The following is a 23,701-nucleotide window of genomic DNA, read 5'->3' as shown; positions in this document are numbered from 1 at the left end:
GGATGGAGGGAGAACTTACACCAGTAGTGTCCGTGAGCATGAGCTGCGGCTATATGGACATGTGGCTTGTTTTCCTGATGCTGATCCTGCTCACCAGATTCTCTCAGCGAGGGAGCCTCATGAGTGGAGTAGGCCAATGTGCCAACCATGTGCCTCGTGGTTGCAACAAGTTAATCAGCATCGCAAGGAGATGGGGATGGGCAAGGCATCTATCTGCCTGCGGGATGGCCAGATGGAGGCCCCTGGAGTAACGGAGGAAAGTGCACGCAGTGACGCGCTGCTCCAGCACATACTCCCATACCTAACCTGACCTGACCTCTTGGGGGCAACGTGGAAACACTTGAATGAATTCATCAACAGTATGCTGAGTGCTCATATCAAGATCCACAATCCCAAAACTAACCAGTTTTTCTTTAATTCGCATTTTAATTATGCTTCATAAAAACACCACCCTCTATTGGCCAATATTGGAGAATTGTGTGCATTTCAATGGGAAAATGTTTTGGGGTGTTATTTTGAGTATTGTCTCCTGCACATTACCAACCCAGGTCGAAAAACCAGTTAAAACCAGTACACATTTTCAACTGGTCTCTATTGGTTCTAATTGGTCTTTAACTGGTCTCTATTGGTTTCAACTGGTACCAGTTAAATTCAGTCAGAATTCCAATTTCCCAGTTGAAAAAACCAGTAGCTCATATTTGTACCAGTTAAAGTCTTACTGGTTCCAGTTGATACCAGTTGCAATGTACTGGTCCCAGTTGATACCAGTTAGTTAAATACAATTGTATTTCAACTGGTAATATATCACTCTATTCCAATTTCCATATTAAAAACAGTAAGAAATCAACTGGCTTTACTGGTACCAGTTGGCTACTGGTTTTCAACTGGTACCAGTTGACCAGTAAGCTACTGGTCTTTACTGGTTTTTTGACCTGGGAAAGCATCAACATTTGGTTCATATGGGGATTGGGGGGGGGGTGAGCGTTGTTTGGAGATGACAGGTCTTGTATTCTAAATTTATCCAGGAAATTGTACAGTTAAGCATTTTTACATTAATCGCTTGGGTGGAGATGGGGAATTGCATTACCCTCTCCTCTCTCCCCCACCCCAAACCTCACCCCCTCTCATCTTGCCGCCAAAGCTTTGTTTGCATGATTACAATGCTTTTAATACTATGAATTTCCCCTCAATTTGTAAATTTAAAATAATTTTCAGCTGTCATTAGGTACATTCCTGTCGTAATTTTGATTTGATAAAGTTTGTATGATAACTGTATAACTTGTGATAGGCAAATGTACACTGATTGTGATGCAATACAATTAAATTGATGAGTGTGATATTTATTTTCATGAATAAAAACCAATCTATTTCCAATAATTTCTTCAATATTGTTTTTAAATAAAGGTATGACAAAACAACAAGGGGGAAAAAAGAAGTGACACTTCGGTGTTCATTTTGCATTGCTGGTTGCTGTTTCTTTTGTTCTTCTTTTTAATACATTAAATACACACTGATAAGCCCCAATACACCATTTACAAATAAAAATCCTCATTTTACTCTTCAGCTCCAACAGGACACTTGTATTAATCAACCAGAGTTAATAAGTATTCTCTCCATGGTTATAATAATTCCTATCAACAAAGCAACTCAAATTATAATGTAATTCAAGAAGTTTATTGAAAACATATACACCTCCCCCCACCCCTTCAAAAATGAAGTACAACAATGTCTATTTGGAATAATGTCTAAATTACAGTTATAGAACTGACAACCAAACGAGGAAACATGAATTTGTGCTTCATATTCACCAATGTACCAATTTGATTTTCACTTTATAATTCCCTGCAGGTGTTGATGTAAAATGTGCTGTGCAGGACACAATGTCCACTTGTAAATGTAATCGGCCACATTTATTTAAATTATTCCACTTTGCTATCTGAATCATCACTGTCATGTGTGGCTTGTTCATTTGTCTGTTTGTTCAAGGAAGTTGCTTTTCAAGGCAACTGCACTTGCCTTGGGTGCACCTGGTTTTCTTACATGAACAATGATTGAATTCCAGAATACTGTCAGGTGCAGGGGGCAGATCCATCCAATGGACGGTGATGTCATCATCCATAATTTCCAGTCTCTACCATGGGGAGATGTCACATTTTGGCACTACACCAATGTTCACTTGCAGCCTGGTTGATTGCTTGCTGAACATGTTGTGACAGTACATCCTTGTTTGGAGGATGTGGAGTACATCCTACATCCAATCTCATCAAGGGTACCCATCTGTAAGAGGTTATACTTGCAAAGTTTAGAGGATCCATAAACCTATAAATTGAAAAGGGATTGTTATAATTATTTTTTTAAGTTGTTACATGATGCTGAGTTGGAAACATATAGTTGGATGCTGAGTTGTTACATCTGTATTATCAGAAGAAGAAAGCAACAAGGAGAGCTGTGGATAAGGTGAGGAATAATATGGTCGAGGAAGAGGTATAACAAGATGGAAGAGGATGGTGGAAGGAAAAGATGTATAAATTGGCTCGTGACAGGGATAAGGACAGGTAGGGGGGAGGGAGAGGCCAGTGATGAAGGATGGTGGCAGTAGGCGAGTGACAGAGGAGGCAGTACTGAAGGTGTGGGAATGGCATTTCAAAGAGCTGTTCAACCGGGAAAGAAGCAGCGGCAAGCCAGAGCTACCATATAATGTGGTCTTTAACTGGTAGGTTTAATAAGCCAGGTCTTGCTCGCTGCATAGAAACAGGGTGACCTGGTTGACAGCACTGCAACTTTTGCCATGTTTGTGTCATTCTCTCCCTCCCACCCAAAGTGGACACGTATTGCAGTTTTGAGTTATTTTGCCTAATGATTATCAGCTCATCTTGTAGTTGAATTGCCAAATGTCTCACCCTCCCGTTCTTTGGAATGTCAAATTGTCTATAAGAGGGATTACTTTGGGCTTCTGTTTCAGTGAAGTCCATTCGAACGTTTCAGTGAATCATTGAATGTTCTTCCTCCGTATAGAGGAAATTAAAGATTCTCCGTTTGTATGCTGATCCAACTTGTGGAAATTCAGTTATTTTCCACCACAGGATCCACAAAGGAGTCACTTTGAAGAAACACAAACTCGTATCATGTGACGGAGAGTCATTCAAATCAATACCGATACGTAAGTAAGATCACGAAATCACTCAAATAAATAACCTAGATAACAACTCATTAGCTGTCCAGTCGACATTACAAGGATGGACTGCCTATAAGTCAGTTATAGTGCCATCCCAAATGCCTTTAGTGCGTTTTGTGTGTTCCCACTCCTTTTCGTTATTATCCCGCATGTGCGAAGTGAAAGCGGGGTGAAGCAATTGGTTCACTTTCTGTTTGTCTGTCTACAAACTTCAGTTCAGGATTGAGGAAGGTCAACCAAAGACATTTTAAAAAAGTAAAGCCACATTCTGTGGACCCCACCCATTAAAAATGTTCTGGCATAAAAGTTTATCTATTTGCTCCATATTCCTGCTAACATTCTTCTCTCAGGCAATTATGGTCAATAAGCATGAGTATTACAATAACAAATGAATAAAACTGAGAGCCAACCATACCCTGCAGTCGCCATATCACCTCATCATATGGCCGATATACTATGATGATGTGCCAACCTTCATTAGTGGAAATGATTAAAACAAATAGTTTATCAAAATACTGCATTATAATTCTCTTCTCTTCTTCTTCTTACAGGCATTATAATTATAGTAAGGAAAACAACGAACAATCATGGTAGTGTGGTGCATGTGAGAAGTCCAGTCGCTTTCCCTCGTCCATGGTCTTGTCAACATGGGGCCTGAACCGAGAGTTACCCAGGCGGAGACATTGTTCAAGAAGAAGGTCTGTGAGGTGGGAGTGGTATTTGTTTTGGCATACTTCACACTCAAGAACGTTTCCTCACAGATGCATGTATTGCCAAAAAGGCTGATGAACTTGTGTGCATGCTTGTGAAGCTCGTCCAGTATATGAGCTTCGCAAGCATGCATCACCCTGTATATGGACACCCAGTAGGACCAGGAACAAAATCTGTCAAAGGGGGGATGAGCTCCTCATAAACCAAAAGCCATCCATATCTAGTGCCCTACAGACATCCTCCTGCAGGAGGTAACCTTTCCTAGGAGGTTGGTAGCAGGATTTGCTTGTTGGTGGCAAAATAGAGGCAGACTAGGAGAAAAAAAGGGATGAGGGATAGGGAACGACATACGGGGAGGACAAGATGGATAGAGAAGCAAACTCTTAGGAAGAAAAAGCTGGAAATTTGGAAAGAGGTGGGCTTCAGAAGGAGTGGGAGGTTAATGGGGTAGAAAAGATCATGGTTTTGGATGGGGGTGATCTGAGATGATGGTGAACAGCTGTCTTGAAGGCCTGGAGGGAAGAAAGCGATTGAAGAGAGAGGGGAAGTTGGTTCTACAGGTGGGACAAAATAGGATTACGGGCTTGGATTTTAGGATTACGGCTTGAAAAAGACAAAAAAAACTGATCCAAGTCGTTTTTGAATAATCTCTTGCATACCGTATTGTTACCCCACGCACATGAAGCAAAAAGTTGAGTTAAGCAATTGGTTAATGTCCATCCATCTATCTCTCCTTCTGTCTGCAAACATCAGTTTATGATCGAGGAACAACTTATTTCACTTGAACGTAACATTTTGAACACGAATCGGACCATGAATTGGAAAACTAATTTGTAGTTTAGTAGTACTTTCTCTCTGAATTCGTCCCGCTCGAACCTGCACAGAGAGGAGTGAGATAATATTTTTAGATTCTCGTCGAGGATCTCTAAGTCTTACTCACGGTGTTGTTCTTGTGGACTTTTTTGTTTCACAGCCTTCAGTTTTCATCGAAACTTCCTGAAACTTGGAAAATATATGTAAAAATACCCTGCGCAGACAGTAACCATCTCCGATTTTGAAAATTCCTCCGAGAAAAAAAAGTTATGACGTCAAAATATTTCCGCAAATGGGAATCGCCTAAAAATTTATCTCATAAAACTAGGCAAGCTTTTTGAAATCTGTTTGCGTGAATCGAACAGGGCATTAGCAGAGATGAATTACCATACATATGATACCTCAATATGATGTCATATCAATTTTATGACGTCATCATTAAGAGGATGAGGTTCTTAGCTCATTTGAGCTTCTTACTCTGTTTGCCTACCTGGCAGACAAAATTCTGTTTGCGGGATTCTTTTGACCTGGCAGTCAAACCAAATTGAAAATCATTCTTTTCCAGAAACTTACTGTTTTTCAGGACATCATAAAGGACACAAACAAGACACAATGAAATAACCCCCACTCGTGCGCTGATATCACCATTTATAACACTGAGACAACGGTCGGTCAATTTACTTACTGTATAAATGATTGGTCAGAACAGAATCCCTTTGTAACCTAGGGACTCCCTCTGCTGGATTGAAATCTGATTCATTCATAAACTTGCTTTTCCCACGACCAGAGAAGTATGAAACCCTTAATTTTATATCCGTCATTAGCTTATCTTCAACATCGCTCACAATGAGAGAGTTGGAAGGACTTCAACATAGCTCACTGAAACGCTCCATGACCATTTGTAGAGAGAGAGAGTTGTATATTGTGTGTCTGCAATGTGTCATTTAGAGCGATTCTAAAGGTGAGTTTCACAATCCATGTTTTATTTAGTTCAACTTAACGGAAAAACCAAATGCAGTATCCTAACTTCAGTGACAATCCATATCGGTAGAATACACAAGTAATTATTTTGACTTTGATCTCAGGCTTACAGAGGAGCTTGTCGATTAAAAACATATGAGAAGACATCATTGTACTTTCATATCAATTACAAGGACATTAGTAGACAATTGTAAAATATATATATATATAGGACATTGGATTAAAGCTGGGTTATGAGCTTCACAAGCAATCGGTTAAGAATGTGAGGCAAGTCAATCCCATTTATGAAAAGCTTTTATAATTGCACTTTGACGAAACCTTTTCCCCATTAGGATATAGCAGTCTGTGTCACCTCAAAAAAATGGGTGTGCCACATTTTTACCTGCCACCGTGTCGTCGTGTGTGCCACAGCACAAGCTCTATCCTGTCAAAGAATTCCAAAAGAATACAGAAGTGTTGTGCAGTTGATAACTTTCCCCCTGATTTAGAAATTGATGAATGCCATCTTTTAAGGTGTATGTATTGTTATGTGCATGCATCATTTATGGGCCAATCGGTTAATTATTTGAAGGACAATGGCGAGGTCGTCCTATAAGGCACAATGTACCAAATACCGTTAGGTTGCTGATCCATGGGCTCATTGAGAGTGCCTATGGGGCCAGGCCAATAATGCACAATGGGATGTTTAACACCCGCAACCTAATGCCAGCAAGTGGGTCCCCAAACTTCACATTCCATATGCTCATTAATGGAATGCTCTGCCTACAAAACATGAAGACGACAGTTTATAGTCAGGTCCAGAATTGAACCCAGACTTGCCTGCTCACAGGTAATTACATGACCTGAGATATCTCATCAACCCCAGTACGGGTGTTGTAAGGCATGGTTTTATAGTTATAAATGTAGTCAACCTGGATAGTTTTTTTTCTGAGCAGCCATGCTATCAAGTTATCTTCTAACTATCCATCAATATTTAGGGAGTACGTAACAAAACAAAAATATACCATCAGAGATGAGGAATCCCCCATCATTGAATGAAAAAGGTGATACATATTCCAGATAATGAGGGAGGTGAATTGTAAACAAGCCACCTTTTGGTCATCATCTCGAAAAAGTTCCCCAGGGGTGAGGAACTTAGTAATGATAAATAATTGAAATCAGATAAGCGGTTTTCCATTTATTACAAAAAACATTTTTTCAAGATGGCAGCCCCAGTCGGCCATCTTAGATCCGGCCACGCCCAAAATCAATATGGTTCTTCCTTTTCAGGTGGTACATGTGGGACTCAAATTTCAAATCGATATGGCGAAAAAATATTTTTTTTCGAAAAAAATTTTGGGTGAAAAAAATAAAATATATGAGGGGAAGGGAATGGAAGGCAGTATGAGGGGAAGGGAATGGAAGGCAGCATGAGGGGAAAGGAATGGAAGGCAGAATGGGGGTAAAGGGATGGAAGGCAGCATGAGGGGAAGGGAATGGAAGACAGCATGAGGGGAAGGGAATGGAAGGGCGATTTAAATGTACGCAAACAGCAACAATTCATTTTTAACCGCCGGGTTCTATATAAAACTGGGCAGGAACATTTACAACCCTTGCTATATACCTGACAAAAGCCTGTTGTGTGCATACACGCACATGCAACGACCTTTGCACCCCTCCAGTTGGCTCACTCCAAATGTGATTCGTACATGCTACCCCATGGGGAAGCAGTTTTGAATTCAAAACGAAACCGTCAGTCCATAACAGTCCCCTCAAAAGAGGGGAAGGAGTGGGGGAGTAGGGAGGGTGGGGGAGGGAGAGAGAGAGAGAGAGAGAGAGAGAGAGAGAGAGAGAGAGAGAGAGAGAGAGAGAGAGAGAGAGAGAGAGAGAGAGAGAGAGAGAGAGAGAGAGAGAGAGAGAGACAGACAGACAGACAGACAGACAGACAGACAGACAGACAGACAGACAGACAGACAGACTGCCTGACAGATAGAGGGGTGGGAAAGAGAGGAATAGGGTTGGGAGAGAGAGGGTGGGATGGGGGTTAGAGAGGCAGAGGGGTGAGAGATGAAGAGGAAAGAGGGAGGGGTAAGGGGAGAGAGGGGAGTGGAGACTGCAGAGGCGGAGAGGAGATGGGGGGGGGGATTCCGGCAGATGTGACGCTCAGTTTTGCGTCCATCTGAGAGATGGCACACGCTTTGATGAATCACCTTGCATTGCATGTGAAACACTGGGATGATAGTTTATAGCTGGGTCGGGATTAGAACCCAGACTAGACAGCTTAGAGCGAGCATGCGTACCTCTCGGCTATCCTGCCGTGATGTGGTGATTCATTGTTTTGTCGCAACTCATTTAAATCATGTAATTTGTTTTGCCTTCCGAACTCTGGTATTGAACTTCGGTATCGCTATCGAAGCTTGATGAGCATACGCCAACTGGCTTAACCAAGCACACCAACTTAACAGTTGAAGAAACTTTTAAAAACAAACGCTTAATTTTTCATATGTATTTATTTGTGCCAAAGCAACTTAGTGAATTAGTCAGCTCTGGTCAGATTAAATGTGACTTGCTCCAGGTACCATGTAAACCTGTACTAACCTGTTTCATGGTCGGGTTGTCGGCGAATAAACCGTCTCCACCACCAGGTTTTCTGGTGAGGAGGGTTTATGATATGGACACCCAACAGGACAAAACCTGTTAAAAACAAAACCTGTCAAAGGGTGGAGTAGCTCCTTGTGAGATAACGGCCATCCATATCCAGTGCTCAACTGCGTCTGTGGACGTCGTCCTGCAGTTGGGTTACTTTTTTCAGAGGTTGGTGGAAGGATTTGCACTCTGGTGGCCGTGAAACCCTTCACTCAGCAAAACACAAGAAAAACACAAAGAAAATTGAAAACCCACTCTGTGGGAGTACCTCTTGTGCAAATACCCTCCACAGGGCAGCTCACCGGATAATGGGATTGGAGCAAAGCCTATGGGACCCCCACTCTTTGATTTGAGGAAAACCACGCGGTATCCTTCCTGGGTCAGATTGCGGTTGTGTGTATTGTGGTAGTGTTGAGGTGTCGTCCACCAGACTGCCGTCTTCTTGCTTTTAACCTGAGGCGGTCCCTTCAGGTGGGTGCCTGGAATGTCCTATCCCTAAGAGAGGATGATCACCTGTCTCTGTTATCATCTGAGCTCAAGCATTTGACATCGCTATCGCAGCACTCTCTGAGGTTCAGAAACTGGATTGTGGCGAGATCATCGCAGGAGGTTGCACCTACGATTGTTCTGGTTGCTCTGATGGTTACCTTACCCAAGGAGTTGCTGTAGTTGTCTCCAACAAGCTGACTCCAATGATAATTGAGGTAATACCGGTCAATGAGTGCATTTTGAGATGAAGGATTCGTCATTCCTTGGGTGTCATTTCCCTGGTCTCTGTTGATGCTCCGACTGAGGTGAGTGATCTCACCGTGAAGGACGCATTCTATGCCACGCTCGAGTCTGTGGTTGATCAGTGCCCAGGCGAGATACTCTTCTAGTCTTGGGGGATTTCAATACATCGACTGGAACTGATAGGGATGGTTATGAGATGTGTGTTGGTCCCCATGGGTCTGGAACTGTGAAGCAGAATAGCACTAGAAGTCATGGACTTAGGGTGGCTGGTTCATGGTTTCAGCATGACAGGCTCATTGCTGGACTTGGTATTCCAACGCTGGTGGTGTGGCAAAGAAGATTGACCATGTGCTTGTTGATGGTCACTGGAGGATGATCCAGAACTGCAGAGCCACCCAGAGTGTTCAGTTCCTCAATACTGACCACAGACGTGTGGAAGCAACTCTGAAGTTGCAGCTTAAATCTGGGAGAATGGTACTGCTGTGGAATTTTCTGATTTGTTCGATTAACCGACTTGGTGTAAATCCTATTACTCAATTTGTAAGAAAATTAATTCACTGTCCACAATGAAAAGTACATTTGATCAGAGAATATTTATTTTGTGGTACCACATAATCCAAAGCACTGAGATGTAAACATCCCAATGATTGGCACAAAGCTAAGATTACCTTTCCTGGCATTTATATGCTTTTTTGGGAGTGGAGGGGTCTGATAAGCATTAGGAAAAAGAACTCCAACTGCAATACGTGTCCACTGGGTGAAAAAGAATGACATAATCATGGCAAAAGTTGCAGTGTTATCAACCAGGTCACTTTGTTTCATCGTAAGACATTCCTTTTATCAACATTTAGGTCAAAAGACTCTTGGATAAAGGGAAACATAACTGACAGCCAATTCGACGAAAGCATAAAAAATAAACTTATAAAGCACAAGCAACAATTATAATTGAGAGTACATGAATATAATTATTTTTTTCTTCCACAGTACTATCCCAGCCTCGGCTGGATGTCGGCAAACTCAAGTATGAGAGGGCAGCTGAGGAGTTTGCGAACAGGCTGAGTCAGGATTTGGGAGGTCTGGGTGTTTTGCGGAATCCTGGATAGTTGTGGAGCGCCTTCAAGATCACCATCTTTAATGTTGCCTGTGGATGTCTTGGAACTCACCATAGGGCGAAAAAGAATTTTGTCTCTCAAGGGACATTGGATACCCTTGACCAGAATTACAGGGACAGGCTTAATGGCAGAGCTGAGCAGTTCAGGGAGTTGAGGAATAAAACTGCAGGTGAACTGAGGGTGGACAAGGAGGCCTATGTGCGAGGAATCTGTGAGGGGGGAAAACATCACCTGTGGTCAAGTGATTCTCTTCCTGCTGACAGGGGAATTTGCACATTGCCTTCCTCCAAGCCAATCCGTCAATGTACTGCAGTTAGAGCAGAGGGTGGTGGACTCTTTACAGAGGAGTCCGAAGTGAAGGCCTGCTGGGCCGGTTACTTTGAGTGGCTGTAACAGGCTGATCCACCAGCTGTTGAGTTGGATGTCAGGGGTGTTACTCTCCCTATTGCTGATCCTCCAATCAACTGTCATCAACCATCGCTTGTGGAAACACGGGCTGCGGTGAACCAGTTGAAACGGGGCAAAGCTCCAGGGATCTGTGGCATCCATGCTGAACTTCTCAAGGCTGGTGGAAATGCTGCACTTCTGTCGTTGCATGCAGTTTTGTGCTCTGCCTAGCAACGGGACTTTGAAATTTTTGAAAAAAATCCGAATTTTTTTTTTCCGAAAATCAAAAATCGCGTTCCATGATTATATGTGCACTATAATCAACCTCTTTGTCAACAAGCTCAAATGAGCTAAGATCCTCGTCCTCTTAATGATGACGTCATAAAACGAATATGACGTCAATGTGATGTATCAGGTTTGAGATAAATCATCTGTTCTAATGCCCGGCTTGATTCCTGCAAACAAAATTCAAACAGCTTGCCTAGTTTCGGAGATAATGGTTTCGGCGATTTTCATTAGCAGCGATATTATGACGTCAACTTTTTTTCGAGGAAGAATTTCCAAAATCGGAGATGGTTACTGCCTGCGCGTGGGCTTTCTGCATATACATGGCAAGTTTTACGAAGATCCGATGAAAACTCTGGGTTGTGAAACAAAAAATGTCAAAAAATTGGAATAACGTCATAAAATTGATATGACGTCATAGTGAGGTATCATATGTACGGTAATTCATCTCTGCTAATGCCCTGTTCGATTCACACAAACAGATTTCAAAAAGCTTGCCTAGTTTTATGAGATAAATTTTTAGGCGATTCCCATTTGCGGAGATATTTTGACGTCATAACTTTTTTTCTCGGAGGAATTTTCAAAATCGGAGATGGTTACTGTCTGCGCAGGGTATTTTTACATATATACGCCAAGTTTCAGGAAGTTTCGATGAAAACTGTAGGTCGTGAAACAAAAAAGTCCACAAGAAGAAGATGAAGAACAACAACGTGAGTAAGACTTCGAGATCCTCCATCAGGATCTAAAAACACCCCATATACACTAATTGGGGTCGTGCTGATCCTCTGTAACAAGTCTGGATGTAATTGGCACCTAACTGCAGGAGTCGCAAAACACACACACACACACACACACACACACACACACACACACACACACACACACACACACACACACACACACACACACACACACACACACACACACACACACACACACACACACACACACACACACACACACACTTATGACATACCAACTATCCTTATTAAATACAAGAGTTTTCAAAACATATGTCCATCGTATTGTTTTGCAATGACTGTTGGTCGGGCGAGCTCCAACTTGCAGAGCTCAATACCATCCGCGAAATTGACGCCTCCAGCTTCAGACAAGCTGCGTTGCGGATGTTGTGAAAACCATCGAATGTAGGGATGTTCACCCAACAAGTGAGTACCCGCTCACACCACCCCAAACGTCGTGCGTTGCACACACCGAGCAATCGTTTCCCTCATTGCGACGTCGATTATTGCCAATACCTCGCCGCAGTCCGAGCATTATCCTGCCTGGTGAGTTGTTCATGTGAGCGCAATGATAAAATTTAACTTTTTATTCTTATTGTAAACTTGTTATTAATTCGCAACATTGCTATTTGACATTATATTCGGTGACTAGTGCGCAAAACAACAGGACAACTGGACACGAGTCTTAATTGATTTTTTGGGGTTTTCTTTTGAGTTGAACATTGATTTTGATATATAATTACAATATAGGAAGACAAAATGGCATTTCTGCCAAAAGATGAACTTCCTAAAATATATAGATTCTTAATTAGTCATTTAATCTGCTTCAAGAAGACATTTCTAATTTCTCGCTTCATTTCCTGGATTTGCAGATGGCCAAGTTTGAGAATGTATATATATATATATATATATATATATATATATATATATATATATATATATATATATATATATATATATATATATATATATATATATATATATATATATATATATATATACATATATATATATATATATATATATATATATATACATGTGTATAGAAATATGTATGTATATATATATATATATATATATATATATATATATATATATATATATATATATATAGATATACATGTATATATATATATATATATATATATATATATATATATATATATATATATATATATCTATATATATATATATATATATATATATATATATATATATATCTATATATATCTTCTTCCTCTTTCGGCTTGCTCCCGTTAGGGGTCGCCACAGCGGACCAACCGTCTCCATTTCGCTCTATCCTCCACATCTTCCATTGACACTCCAACCGCCCGCATGTCCGCCCTCACCGCATCCATGAACCTCTTCTTTGGCCTTCCTCTTCTCCTCCTGCCTGGCGGCTCCATCTTCAACATCCTTCTCCCGATATACTCCGTTTCCCTCCTGTGTACATGTCCAAACCATCTCAATCTCGCCTCTCTCACTTTGTCTCCAAACCGTCCTACCTGCGCTGTCCCTCTAATATACTCATTTCTTATCCTATCCATCCTCGTCACTCCCAATGATAATCGCAGCATCTTTAACTCTGCCACCTCCAGCTCCGCTTTCTGTCTTATTGTTAGTGCCACCGCCTCCAAACCATACAACATAGCTGGTCTCACTACCGTCTTATATACTTTCCCCTTCACTCTTGCAGCTACCCTTCTGTCACAAATCACTCCTGCAACTCTTCTCCACCCACTCCACTCCATCCTGCCTGCACTCTCTTTTTCACTTCTCTCCCACACTCTCCGTTACTTTGGACAGTTGATCCCAAGTATTTAAACCAATCCACCTTCCCCACCTCAACTCCTTGCAACCGCACCATACCACCACCCTGTATATATATGTATATATATATATATATATATATATATATATATATATATATATATATATATATATATATATATATATATATATATATATATATATACACCGTTGTGACCAAAAATATTGGCACCCTTGCACGTTTTAAAAATAATGCACCATTTTTTCCAGAAAATGTATTTCTTTGGTTTGCAGGGGAACAAAACAAAAAAGCTGAAAAAATTACTGAATCTTAGCTTATTCCACACATAAATCCTAAAATGGCCCAGACAGTATTATTGGCACCTTTTAGAAGTTGTACGAAATAATGAGATTTCAAGCAGGTGATTCTCCTTTACTTTGAAATTGAACTCACCTGTGGTGAGTTGCAGGTGCCTGCAATATAAAAAAATAGCTCCGCAAAGCGGGCGTAACCCCTCACCCCATGCATTGTAAAAGGAAGCAGTGATATCACGATGATGCAGTCAGTTGGAGCACGTTGGACGTCATATCGAAAATCAATCAGACTTCAAGATGGCTACCGTGGCTGCTAGTGAAAATCGCAGCGCGCCCATTTTCGAAAGGAACCTTCCTCTACTCAACTCCAACACACCCTGCAAAAATGGATTTAATCGGACAAGGCGTTCTCCTCGAAATCGACAAAAAACAATTTCAAGATGGCTGCCATGGAGGCCACATTGAAAATCACAGCGCGCCCATTTTTGAAAGGACCCTTCCTTTACTCAACCCCAACACACCCTGCAAAAATGAATTTAATCGGACAAGGCGTTCTCCTCGAAATTGACGGAAACCAAAAGTTGACAGACGCCCGGACGCCCGCCAGACAACGTCTGTGACGACATACCCCTTTTTCAGCCCAATACTGGCTGAGGGGTAAAAATCACGAATTCAAACAGTTTGAACAGAGAAAAGGAGTCATTCTGCTGTTTTGTGTCACTGTGTGAACCACAATGAGCATGGAGAAAAGAAAGAAAACCAGAGAATTGACTGAGGAGGTCAGACACAAGATTGTAGCCAAGCACGGACAATCTCAAGGCTACAAGTCCATCTCCAGAGATGTTGATGCTCCTGTGTCCACCGTACACAATGTTATCAGGAAGTTTAAGGCCCATGGCACTGTAGCCAACCACCATGGAGAAAAGACCGCAAGAGAAAACTTGATCGAAGATTGCAGCGAAGGATTGTTCAAATGGTGGAGAGAGCACCTCGATCAACTGCCAAACATTCAAGCTGACCTTCAAACACAAGGTACGATAGTTTCAACTCGCACCATCCGTCGCCAATTCAATGGAAGGGGGTTCTATGGTAGGAGAACCAGGAGGACCCCACTGCTGAGAGACATAAGAATGCCCGACTATAATTCACCAAAACACAAACAAGTCAAAATCCTTCTGGAAGAATGTCCTGTGGACAGAGGAGACCAAACTAAAGCTTTTTGGTGAAGCACATCATCTCTATATTTACAGAAAACAAAAGAAAGCCTTCAACGAAAAGAACACCTTCCTTGCAGTGAAACATGGAGGAGGCATGGGTTTATTGACGACAATCGGTAATTGTTTGCCAAGCCAGTCGTTCTGTTGGAGTGCTTACTTGAGTGCTTAAGCCACTTGTTGAGTGCCCTTCAGTGGCTGGCGATCACGTACAATTCGTGTCCAAATCGGGATATACAGTTGAGAGTTCCTACAAGGTGGCAGCACATATACAGCACACACGGATGTAGTACATGTGGGTAGATTTGGATCTGAAGGGACTCTCAGTGGGCGTGTGGACATGCCATGCCTGTTACGGGTGTCATGGTGGAAAAGTTTTATCCCGTACCTTATGGAGGTTTCATCACGTTTTCCTTAGTCCTGATGACTCTTTCTAAATCAATTGATTATCGAGTTTGCTTTACAAAGGTTATATGTTTCTATTTTTGAGTTTCAAAGTAAAATATATTTGATAACGCCTGATTTCCAATCCATTTGATGGATTCACACGTTTTCTAAATTACAGAGCCAAATTGTTTTCCACCTGCCACCAGCAGCTGTTTATAAAGAGATTAATGTTTCTGCACTTCTCCCTGAAACATCTATATAAATGCAACGTTGGTGTTCGGTGAAGGTACTTATTGTTTTTGGGTTGTATGCAGTACGTACCGTAATCAGCAATCACACTAACTCCAATCTGTCGATTTCCAAAAAATTTCCAATATTAGCCAAGCACAAACGTGTGTGTGTGTGTGTGTGTGTGTGTGTGTGTGTGTGTGTGTGTGTGTGTGTGTGTGTGTGTGTGTGTGTGTGTGTGTGTGTGTGTGTGTGTGTGTGTGTGTGTGTGTGTGTGTGTGTGTTGTTCATAAAGCATAATATATTCTCTCTGCTAACTCCCCTATCCCCACCCCTCTCTCTTTGTCCCATTCTTGTTCTACCCCCTCCCAATGCAGTGCAGAACCCTCCTCCCACACCTGTGTCTCTCTGTCTCTCTGTCTCCGTCTCCAAAAGCGTCCGGGCGGTGGTTATATCTTGACGGTGTTCGTCTTCGAACGCGAGATTGCCCCGGGCTGTGTTTATAGTATGACTAGTAGAAAATGGTTTTCAAATATTATTTTGTTTCCATCTTCCCTGTTATTCGACGCAGAATCATTCTGATGAAACAGTATGAATCGTAATTAATTCTATCTTCCCTCGTCCCCCCCTCTCCCTCCCTCTCTCTTTCTGTCTCTGGACATATCCGGACAGTGGTTATGGGTGGATGTTGGTTATCTCCAGACGTGGCTGGATGGTGTTCGTATCCAGACTTGTCCGGATGGTATTTGTCTCCGAACGTACCTGGACGTGAGTTTGGCGCCAGATGCATCCAGGCAGTGTTTGGCTCCGGACGGTGTTTGTCTCTGGGCGTTATTTATAGTATGACTGGTTCCCTTCCCTTCGTGTGCAGCCTTTCTTTAGGCTGCTGGTTGCATCATTGGTTAGGGGCACGGTGATGCTGCTGATTCAGTGCCCCTATTACCATTACAATGGTGCTTATATCGCCGACCTCGGAAGGATGACAGGCTGAGTCAACCCCCTCGTGTTAATTTAGTGGCCAACAGGACTTAAACTCAGGACCCTAGGATCCCCAGCCACCACCCTAACCACTAAGTCAATACCAGGTTTAGTTTGACTGGTAGAAAATGGATTTCAGACGTTATTTTGTTATAATTTTCAATGTCATTCAATGCCGAATCATTTTGATGCGACAGTATGAATCGTAATTAACGCTTCACCGCACGTCTGCCTTCCCTTCCCTTAACTCCAAAACCTCACGCTGCCTTCCCTTCCCCCACCCCTCCTCACTCCCCAACCCCACCTTACTCTCCCCCTCCCTCTCTCCCCTTTCTTTTTTCTCTCCCCTTCACAGTATAACAAATCAGCAAAGCGACGGGTGGTATTTGCTTGTCTAATAATAAATGTGTGTGTTAGTCAGTCAGTGTGAGAGACAGAGACAGAGACAGAGACAGAGACAGAGACAGAGACAGAGACAGAGACAGAGACAGAGACAGAGACAGAGACAGAGACAGAGACAGAGACAGAGACAGAGACAGAGACAGAGACAGAGACAGAGAGAGAGAGAGAGAGAGAGAGAGAGAGAGAGAGAGAGAGAGAGAGAGAGAGAGAGAGAGAGAGAGAGAGAGAGAGAGAGAGAGAGAGAGAGAGAGAGAGAGAGAGAGAGAGAGAGAGAGAGAGAGAGAGAGAGAGAGAGAGAGAGAGAGAGAGAGAGAGAGAGAGAGAGAGAGAGAGAGAGTCCTCCAAAACCTTGAAACCCAGCAGCCTGAAACTTTGCATGAATACTCAGCGAAATCCAAAGGAAGTGCATGAGTGAAAATTGTGTGTTTGGTTTCATTAAAACATCCCTTTTGAAGATAATTAATGCCATTGTTTAATTATCCTTTACCATGTGCATCCTTGGACACCTCCCTGCCCCTCGATGGAGTCTTAATTCGCCATTTTGTTTTGGCCTGCTCAATATGCCGTGACTTGGAACAAGTTGCAATGGTTTCTTAACGATGAAGTTTTTTTTTTCACTTTTCTCACTTATCTCATCGAATGCTTGTTCATCATACCTATGAATCGCTGGGTACATTGCAATGCTTATAAATACCTGGAGATGCCGGTGTTCGTGACTTTATTTAATTTTCACACGTCGTTGCCTTGATAATGTCTTAAACTAAGCTGAATTACAAAATTTATGCACCAGAATTGAACTTTGCAGCAATTCCGACTCCTAAAAAAGTGTTTCACATATTTTCCAATTTCGGGTTTCACATTTCGGGTGTCTCCATGAGGTATTTAATATGACGGATCGGTAATCGCTAATTGCTTGCGATGCCAGTCATTCCTTATCAACCGTTGAGTTGGAGTGCTTCGTTGAGTGATTAAGCTACTGGGCAAGCTCTCTACAATATTCACAGTCACTGGATACTGTATATTGATTGTCTTGGAAAAAAGTTCAGGGCCCACTCGTCCACATTTGGCCCGAGCATTGTTCTGCCTTGTATCGGTCCTTGAATGACTCGCTGACATTGTGCAATTTTATTTCACATTTCCCCTTTTTGCATGATCTTTTTTCATTATATGACCCGTCACTTCGGCACAGATAAATACATTAAAAATATTAAAAGTGTCGTTTTTAAAAGTTTCTTCAACCATTTCGTGGAGTGCTTGTGAAGCCACTTGGCACACGTTCTTCAAGTTTTGAGAGCAATACCGTGGTTCAATGCCAGAGTGAGGAAGACAAAATAAATTAGATGATTACAATGAGTAAAACAAAATGTTTTCAGTTGTGAATCACAGTTGTGAATGCTTCATCGCAGGATAGCCGAGAGGCATACACGCTCGCTCTTGCTGACTAGCCTGGGTTCAACTCCTGACTCGTTGTTTCACAGGCAGGGTGATTCATCAATGTGTGTCCCGTTTTTCATATAGACCATAAACTGGGTGTCATATGTGCTGGAATCCCCACACCTCCCCCCACACACACACTCCCCTCCCTCTCCCCTCTCCCCTTTCTCAACACTATCCCACCCCTTTCCCTCTCTCTTGCACTGTCTCCCTCAGTCTCTCTCTGACCTCTCCCCTCTCCCCCATCCTTCCTCTCCATCTCTCTCGCACTCTCTCCCAACCGTCCCCCTGATTCCCCACCCCTCCCCCGGCTTCCCCACCCATTCCCTTCTGTTAAGGACTGACTGTTTACTTTTGAATTTAAAACCGCTTCTGCACTTCCCCATAGAAATCAGATTCGGAGTGAGCCGACCAGAGGGATTCAAAGGTCATTGCATGTACGAGCATGCAGGCAGGCCTTTGCCAGGTAGATAACATGGGTATTAAATACTCCTGCCCAGTTTTATATAGAACCTAGTGGTTAAAAAGAAAATGTTGCTGCTTGGGTACATTTTATTGAGATGTGTATATATATATATATATATATATATATATATATATATATATATATATATATATATATATATATAAATATATATGTTTTTTTAATATATATATATATATATATATATGTTTTTTTAATATATATATATATATATATGTTTTTTTAATATATATATATATATATATTGTTGCGGTTTTCGCGCCCGCCGGCGTGCGGCCGGCCACGTAACTTGAATCGCGGCACGTCGCCCACCGGACGGACAATCCAGTCGTGACCCTCTCGGACTAACGCCGGGAACCAGTCACGGGTGGACCTTTCGGTCTCACCGCGATCGAGCCAATCAGCCCCCGCGTGGGATAGGGTTGCTCGCCAAATTCGAACTACCTAAGTACCCACGCGGAGGGTAGACCGGGCGATCGCACCTCGCCGCAGGTCGACTTCGGACACGGGCCACTTAAGCGACCCGTTCCGTACTATCAGAATAACCGAGCGGTGTTATCGTCGACCTCGACGGTTCGATTAATTATCGGGCGTATTCAGCCCACTACCAACCCTTTACGTGAAGCAAGATGGGGATTCAATGGGGGAAAAGACGAAGCGAAGCGGGAGAACAGTTCAACAATAAAGCACATTTATTCTCGGCACACGGGAAGCACACAAATACAATTCCACCAAATGCACACAAAAAAAAGAAAACACAATTCCATTTACACAAAAAGCAAACATAAAAGTGAAAACACAGTGCAGAGCTAATACCGACTACCGAGCACACGGCAACACTTATACAATTCTACTTCACAGACGGCGCCGACAACACATACCCAAAACCAAGGAAAAGAAATCCCCCAAGAATGGGGTAGGCCTGAGGCCGAGACCGGGTCGGGCCTACCCGTCTGGTGATGAGACGCGGAGCGGCGATGGCCCCGCAACCCGCGGGCCTCGTGGACAGTGCCTGGCAGGGGGTGGGAACGGGGCCCCCTTGGTCGCACTATCTCAGCGCGGGGGGAAACAGGAGGGGGTTGCTGATGCTCGGGGTATAGAGGATCTTTATTATATGCGACGAGCGTCTCCACCTCGGCCAGGTCGCGCTGTCGGCCTCCCTCGGGTGCAGCTTCCTGCACGACGCGAGCACCCCCTCGTCTGGTGTCGCCGCCTTTCCACCGCTCCGTCCCCTCCGTTCCGACTCCCATGCACACGACGAGCAGCTCCACCGCCCGCGAAGTCTTGACCCTCTGCTTCCGACTCTCCTCTTCTTGACTCTCCGTTCTCGTTCTGCTGACTCTCCCTCGTTCTCTCTTGCGACTCCCTGCTGACTGACGAACACCGTCCTTTTATCCCCCCCCCCCGTAACTTCGCCTTTGACCCCCCTCCCTTTGACCTTTCACCTCGCTCCCCATTGGCCCGACAAAAAGTGGGCGTGAAGGCTTTTTGATCCACAAATTTGCATATATCGATCGCCCTGCGGCCGGGGCCACCCGCCCCTCGCTCACCGATTGGACGGCAAAAAGTGGGCGTGTGTCGTTTTTGATCCGTTTTTGAAGCAGAAAATCCGTGATTTTGTACACGCTGTTCAACGTGCGCCCTACACGAGTCCAGCATCGGTGCCCATGAGTGGCGCGAGATGACGGTGATGCGATGGTGGCGAGTTGTGACGGTAAAGGTTATGGCGGTTGTGGTGAAGCGGCGTTGTGGTTGGTGGTTGTTGTTGTGGTTGTGATGGTGGCGATTGGTCCAAAATAAAGATAGTAAAAGAAAAACGGCTATCCTGAAGAGTCGCAGCACGTATAAATGACATGTATTCCCACTAGACAACGGGTTTGGGCCTAACTACACATGCACTTACCGAGATACCTCACCTAAGGGACCTGAATGGTGGTTTGCGAATCTGGTAACCACAACAATATATATATATATATATATATATATATATATATATATATATATATATATATATATATATATATATATATATATATATATATATATATATATATATATATATATATATATATATATATATATGTTTTTTTTTTTTTTTTTTTTTTTTTTTTTTTTTGAGCCTGGTGTTGGCGCAGTGGTTCGGGCAGCGGCTTGGGATCCAAAAGGTCCTGAGTTCAAGCCCCGTTGGGCCACTGAATTAATACACCAGGGGGTTGACTCAGCCTGTCATCCTTCCGAGGTCGGCGAAATGAGTACCAGTATACTGGGCCGGTGTATACCCCGGTTAAAATAGGTGTACCATATCCCTGTGTCGTAAGAGGCGACCAGGGTTGCGTCAGGAAGGGCATCCGGCGTAAAACATGTGCCAAATCACTATGCGGATCATAGGGTTGATCCGCTGTGGCGACCCCTAACGGGAGCAGCCGAAAGAAGAAGAAGAAGATTATATATGTTTTTTTAATATATATATATATATATATATATATATATATATATATGTTTTTTAATATATATATATATATATGTTTTTTAATATATATATATATATATGTTTTTTAATATATATATACACACACACACATATATATATATATATATATATATATATATATATATATATATACATATATATATATATATATTGGGCTCTCAGGGATGCAAAAAATGATCGAATTTGTGCATCTGTGTGTAGACTGGTTACAGATGGAATATCTACGAAAGTGCTTCTTGCTTTCTGCAGTCATATTGGCAGTGATCTTGCAGACATCTGCTGAGAGTGAAGGGTGAGTGAATGTATTAGTACTGCACCACACTATATTGTGCATGCAAACTGAAGCAAAATTTTCAAAACTGAAAGCACTACCAAGCAGCATCGCTGCCCAGGAACCAGATCAAGACCACTTGGGAGTCAAATTGTCGGTCCTGATATTTCTCTCTGGGCAGCTATACTACAACTGGTGTTGCCTCCACTTTTGTAATCTGGATCTTTGAATATAGAGAGATGACCCCTTATTTGATTTTGTTAAATAAACACTGTTTGGGCAATGCTTTTTGTTTTTGGTTTCATTTTGTACTCGTGTGGATTGTCTCACCACACTCACCTCCACACACATCGTTATAGAGATTTACATCACATAATTGCTCTGTTGTCATGATTTACTCCAATCATAATACAAACACTTCTTTTGCACAAATTTATTTGTAATATTGGTGATATATTTATAATATAAAAAGGTGCAAGTGGTCTAAATCTCTGAATAGTCAAGGGTCTAAGCTGTCTAATCTGTCTGAAGGGTATAAAGGGGTATAAAGGGACTTAAGGTGTGTAAAGGTCTAACTGTTTTATGGGTCAAAATAGTATAAGAGGTATAAAGGGTGAAGGGATCTAAATGTCTAAAGCGGTGAAAGGGTCTTAAAGGGTCTTGTGGGTTTTGTGCCTTCAGGGTCTTTTGGGTCCTCAGGGACTTTTGGATCATCTGGGTCTTTTGGGTATTTTTGGTCTTTCGGGGTCATGGGGTCTTCAAAGGTTGAAGGCGTCTCAGCAGGATAAAGGGTCGAAAGGTACATTCCAACAGTATGTAATTAATAGATGTACGTGTGTGTAGTCAGGGTGCAACTGACGTTCAAACAGTACGTAATTCGACATATAATCACACAGCTTCATGGGCTGGTGGCTTCACGGACTGACAGACTGTGCTTATCGTGTATGTATGTATGTGTGCGTGTATATATATATATATATATATATATATATATATATATATATATATATATATATATATATATATATATATATATATATATATATATACACACATGTGTATAGAAATATGTATGTATGTATATATATATATATATATATATATATCTATATATATATATATATATATATATATATATATATATATATATATATCTATATATATCTTCTTCCTCTTTCGGCTTTCTCCCGTTAGGGGTCGCCACAGCAGACCAACCGTCTCCATTTCGCTCTATCCTCCACATCTTCCATTGACACTCCAACCACCCGCATGTCTGCCCTCACCGCATCCCTGAACCTCTTCTTTGGCCTTCCTCTTCTCCTCCTACCTGGCGGCGCCATCTTCAGCATCCTTCTCCCGATATACTCCGCTTCCCTCCTGTGCACATGTCCAAACCATCTCAATCTCGCCTCTCTCACTTTGTCTCCAAACCGTCCTACCTGCGCTGTCCCTCTAATATACTCATTTCTTATCCTATCCATCCTCGTCACTCCCAACGAGAATCGCAGCATCTTTAACTCTGCCACCTCCAGCTCCGCTTCCTGTCTTTTTGTTAGTGCCACCGCCTCCAAACCATACAACATAGCTGGTCTCACTACCGTCTTATATACTTTCCCCTTCACTCTTGCACCTACCCTTCTGTCACAAATCACTCCTGCAACTCTTCTCCACCCACTCCATCCTGCCTGCACTCTCTTTTTCACTTCTCTCCCACACTCTCCGTTACTTTGGACAGTTGATCCCAAGTATTTAAACCCATCCACCTTCCCCACCTCAACTCCTTGCAACCGCACCATACCACCACCCTCCCTCTCATTTACGCACATGTACTCCGTCTTACTCCTACTGACTAACATTCCCCTTCTCTCCAGTGCGTACCTCCACCTCTCAAGGCTCGATTCAGCCTGCTCCCTACTCTCCCTACACATCATGATGTCATCCGCGAACATCATAGTCCATGGAGACTCCAGTCTGATCTCGTCCCTCAACCTGTCCATCACCATTGCAAACAGGAAAGGGCTCAGAGTCGATCCTTGGTGCAATCCAACTTTAACCTTAAACCGGTCCGTCATTCCTACCGCACACCTCACCGCTGTCACACTGTCCTCATACATATCCTGCACGATCCTCACATACTTCTCCACCACTCCCGACTTCCTCATACAA

The 23,701-nt window shown here is 42.6% G+C and overlaps 2 protein-coding genes across 3 annotated transcripts in view; one reads left to right on the top strand and one right to left on the bottom strand.

Moving 5' to 3' along the window:
• The window catches only part of LOC147026379 (uncharacterized), a 66,834-nt gene that overhangs the window by 3,119 nt on the left and 40,014 nt on the right, over positions 1–23,701 (bottom strand). The window lies entirely within an intron of this gene.
• Positions 11,956–23,701, top strand: part of LOC147026378 (CD109 antigen-like) — a 156,538-nt gene continuing 144,792 nt past the window's right edge. The window contains exons 1-2 of one of the 2 annotated variants that reach the window (XM_085881763.1): positions 11,956–11,987; positions 21,466–21,556. In XM_085881763.1, the coding sequence (XP_085737889.1) occupies positions 21,477–21,556 (80 nt within the window). In that variant the 5' untranslated portion in view covers positions 11,956–11,987; positions 21,466–21,476. Of the gene's footprint in view, positions 12,108–21,465; positions 21,557–23,701 lie in introns of both variants that reach the window. The other variant, XM_085881762.1, reaches the window with a different exon arrangement.

The sequence above is a fragment of the Eptatretus burgeri genome, chromosome 5 (genome assembly GCF_056783735.1).
Source record: "Eptatretus burgeri isolate ZD-2024b chromosome 5, Ebu_testis_v1, whole genome shotgun sequence".
Lineage (NCBI taxonomy): Eukaryota > Metazoa > Chordata > Myxini > Myxiniformes > Myxinidae > Eptatretus > Eptatretus burgeri.
The sequence above is the reverse complement of the archived record's forward strand: the minus strand, read 5'-3'. Positions and strand labels throughout refer to the sequence as shown.